Source organism: Aptenodytes forsteri, unplaced genomic scaffold (genome assembly GCF_000699145.1).
Source record: "Aptenodytes forsteri isolate BGI_AS27 unplaced genomic scaffold, ASM69914v1 Scaffold251, whole genome shotgun sequence".
Lineage (NCBI taxonomy): Eukaryota > Metazoa > Chordata > Aves > Sphenisciformes > Spheniscidae > Aptenodytes > Aptenodytes forsteri.
Genome location: NW_008794082.1, coordinates 51311 through 55545, shown reverse-complemented (window position 1 = coordinate 55545; position 4235 = coordinate 51311). Strand labels below are relative to the sequence as shown.

The 4235-nt window shown below is 44.0% G+C and overlaps 1 protein-coding gene across 1 annotated transcript in view; it reads right to left on the bottom strand.

Annotated features, from left to right (window-relative positions):
- The window catches only part of MYH15 (myosin heavy chain 15), a 47470-nt gene extending 47153 nt beyond the window's left edge, over positions 1-317 (bottom strand). The window contains exon 1 of the mRNA XM_009272739.1: positions 175-317. Coding sequence (XP_009271014.1) covers positions 175-265 — 91 coding nt within the window. The 5' untranslated portion in view covers positions 266-317. The remainder of the gene's footprint in view (positions 1-174) is intronic.
- Positions 318-4235: the final 3918 nt, after the last annotated feature.

Sequence of the window (4235 nt, the reverse complement as noted above, 5' to 3'; positions counted from 1 at the left end):
CAGCAGCACAGCAGCACAGCAGCAACTTCAAACAGCAGCAGCAGCAGCAGCAGCACAGCAGCGGCAACGGAGGCTTTGCATCCTGCTTTGCTCTGCATTCCCACAACTACACTTGGATGTAACCCTTATCCCTCTTAACCAGCCAATGGCAGCATAAAGGGTACTGCAACTCACCATCGAAGGCGACGGTCTGTGCCATCATCAGCTCCTTCTCGCTCTTTCGGAGGAAGGGAGCAGCCTCCCCGAATTCCGACATGTCCATCATCTTGGCGAGGATTCAAGGTGGCACGGCTCAAAGAGGAAGAAGAAATAGACCTGGTCTACCAAAGAAAGGGGGGGGAGGTAATCTATTTCGTGGATGTTCTGAGGCAATACAAAACACTCAGCACAATGTGGCAGGTGGCTGATCAAAGTGATGATTAATTTGAAACACAAATACCTAACAGAGATTTGGGGCTATATGGCACCCTTAGTTAAACCCTTCCCTGGCTCAGCTTATTTAAAGCCAGCCAGATCCTGCATGGTTCAAAACCTCTACATGGGTCACAGTTATCTCCATGGGAGAATTTAATCTCTTCTTTGTGGCACAAATGGTGCTTAAGAGCAGGAGATAAAATAGACCACTTGAAGCTGTGATTTTAAAAAACACTTAGTGGGGGCCTGTTCTGGCTCCTTTCAAATTCACCTGGAGCAGACCTATGCTCTCCAGCACATCTCCCTGGGGCCGTGCCACTCAGCCACTTCAAGCATCGTCTCAGGCAGGCATTTTCTGGGAATCATGGAGCAAGACTTCATTGCTGCAAACTGAGAACTGCTGCAAGGGTGTGCGCGACACCTTTGGTGCAGCTCCAGGCACATATGCCCACGCTTGTGCTGGAGAAAGCCAGCACTGGAGCTGGAAACAGCTCTGCTACCTGCAGCACGCTCCTCTGATCGCATGAATTAACATGTTAGAAAAACCAGGACTAACACGGCTCAGGGAGGTCCTGTGCTGGTGCAGTTTCTCAAGTTGCTGGTACCTCCGAATTCACCAGCTTGGGTATCCCCCTGCAGCAAGGCACGGCAGAGGGCAAGTGTATCTGCAGTATTGGTGCAAGGGCTTCATAGTTTTTTAGGTCGATTTGAGCTTATTAGTCTAGTTTAATACCTACACTTGTTTTCTCAAATGACAAGGCCACGGTGTTTAGGAGCCTTTTATCATGAAAGAGAGGGCAGGGGACATGGGTGTAAGTGAGACTGATTTGCTGGGTTTGTACTGCCAAGGAATTTAATTTGATTGTTATGTACTCTCTAAAGTGATCGTACAAATATTGTTTTCTGGTTTTGTTTTGTTTTTTAATACATACACACATATAAATACTTAGACACACACGCATATGTAAAATACTCGGGTTGCTGTCCAGAGAACGTCTAAAATAAGTTCCACTGCTAAAAGGTGTACACACAAACACACATGCACACAATTTAAGAATTTCATTTTTTTTTTTTTAAATTCAAGACACCATTTGATTACTATTTGAAGCTGTACAAGTGACCCTCAGATATTACCTCTTCCTTTATTTTATTTACTGTGCAATATCCAGAGCAGCTGGACAAATTTTCAAGAGTCCTATCAAGACAGACACTGTAGTTTTTCAAAATTTAATTCAATTTCTTTCTAACAAAATCCTGGTAGGGATACAAACACTTCATCAACCAAGGCAGGTTTTTTTCAACACATTCCTCCTGGGGAATGTAAAGCCCTAAGACAGCAGAGCTGCCAAACATTTTACATTCAGCCCTCTCACGCTGCTGCAGTACAAGCTTGAGACCTTCTGTCTTGTTGCTGTAGAGCAAAAACTTTCTTCCTCAGAACTAGCCTTAACTTTTTTCCTTTTTAAAGATTAAAGACCTACATAAGCAGAACTCTTGACAGTTATTTTAACGTCATCTGAGCTGACCAAAGTTCCCAACTGGAGGCACAACTCAAAACTAGCAGGGCAAAGTCTCTTCCCCATGGGGAGTGTGTCTTAGCTGTAGTGGAGCAATGAAATTACATCAGTTCATACATTTAAACAGAACAGCGTTGGAGCATGTAAGTGTCATTTCACATTAAACATGCAAATGCCAGAGGATCCACTCCAGTGTTAATCTCTAGGACTCAGGACAGATTCTCACAATTAACCACTAAAGTACTCTAAACCACTTCTGTGCAACCTAGCTCCATTTACAGACCTCTTAGGGACAGTCACTCAGCTATCACCTTCTTATCTCAATTTATTTTTTTTCCTTATATATTCAGGGCCAACCATTATGGCAAATGTGTTATGGTGTAAAGAAGCACTACAGCAGCTGGGAGAGAATGCCTCTTTCTTCAGCAGTCTCATATGCTTGGAGTTACAACAGAGGTCAGAGCCCAGGCAGTGCACACCTTGCAGGTGCAGAGAACTCATTGAACCAAATCCATTGCCAGATATGAGAAATAGGAAATAATGTTTGGTTTATGGTCATAGGATTATTTTTAAAAGGCAGTATAGTCGGGAAAGACAAGGCAGAGCTAAAGACGATCGCTTTCCTTTCAGTCTGTTCTAGCTAACAACAAAAAGAGCTGGCCCTTGCATATGAACTTTGGAAGATCCTTGAAAACATCTACACCCTGTAGAAAGCCAATATTGTTACATGCAGTTAAGTGGCATGCCCAGAACGACCAACAATTTAGTGGTGCATTCAGACTTGGAAAGGGGGGACCTCATCTTTCTTCGCTGGGGTTGTTGGAAGAGCTACTGTAGCGCTAATGGCTTGTCCGCAATAGCAATGACAGCAGGCACCGCCTGTCTTTGAAAGGGAACCCAGTAATTCTCCAAAGGTTGTAACTCAGGTTGGATTAAAGAACTCCTTGGACCAATGAGCTGCTTAAAATTACAAACTGCATAAACCATCACCTCTTGCAGATGATAGAGAAGACAGAAAATATGACTTGCAGGTGCTGGCTAATCAGTCTGCCTAGATGCATAATTACATGGGACCTGACACTTTCCTAAGCGGTTATTCTAGCTGGCTAAATGAATGCGCTGATGTTAGAGAAGAAACATGTATTTGCCATCCTAGCATTCAAGCAGCATCCTAGGATGACTAACGTAGTGCTATATGTTTAGTGATATTACTACTAAAACCTTAAGCCACATGAAAACCTTAATCACATCAAAACCACGGTACAGTGTTAGAGCAAAACTGGCTACCCGCATTTAGAAGTGAGAGAGGTTGGTACTCACCCTGGAGAGCACACAGAAAGTGTCACGACTCCGCCTGGTCCAGACTTTATATGCCCCTATCTCAAGGTCACTGGTGATAACTGGTTAAAGGCATCAGCAGTTTTCCTCCATGCCTATATTTGTCCGCCGGATCCCGGGTGAGGAGACAATGCCCGAGGAGGGGACACGTGTGGCTGCACCCTGACGAAGGGGGGGGCAGGAATGTCAGCGGGGAGCGGCGTGCTCCTCGCCAGCCGCCCCTCGCCACGCCATTCTTGCTCCATGACTTCATGCAAGAAGCTTTTCCTGCCTCTGTGTTTTCACAGGGGCAAGTATTGCTTTTCCAAGTGCCTTGGAACTTAATTACCATGGGCTGCGCGGGGGCTTGGAATTAAGGCTATTCAGATGTACCTCCCCTAGAAAATAAAAATCAAAGCTTCTTGCACAAGGTACAAGTGATTTTAAAGGGAAGTTGGTTATGTGAACCAAGATGCCTTCAAGCCACAAAGCTAGGATGTGAGTTCTCACGTCCCAGTCAAGCACCTTAAATCCCTTTCTTGGGCCCCAGAGAATAAAAGCCAAGCCTATAGGCTCAGGTTTGGGATACACATGTATTCCCCAGTTTATGAGCAAGGCAAGACAGTAAAGAAATTTAATTGATTCTGCCTGGAAAATGAATCACAGATAATGAACAAAGTAATCATCAATTTTAGTGAGCACTTTGCTTCAGGAAACTCATTTATAAGACCAAGTTTAGGCAATGTCTGGCCGCCTTATTGTAAACTAATTTTTCCTGTAAAACAAGCGCCATAAGTAACTCGGGTCTCATTTCACTTCAACCCGTAAATAGCAAAACAACTGACACATCCAGATTGATTTGTTTTTACCAGCATGGGTAGATATACAGGTTTCCTTTGGTTCTAGCATAAACTGAATATAAAAGCACAAAGGAAAATAAATATTGTGGATAATGCTTCTTGGCCACAAGAGAAGACAATATATTAG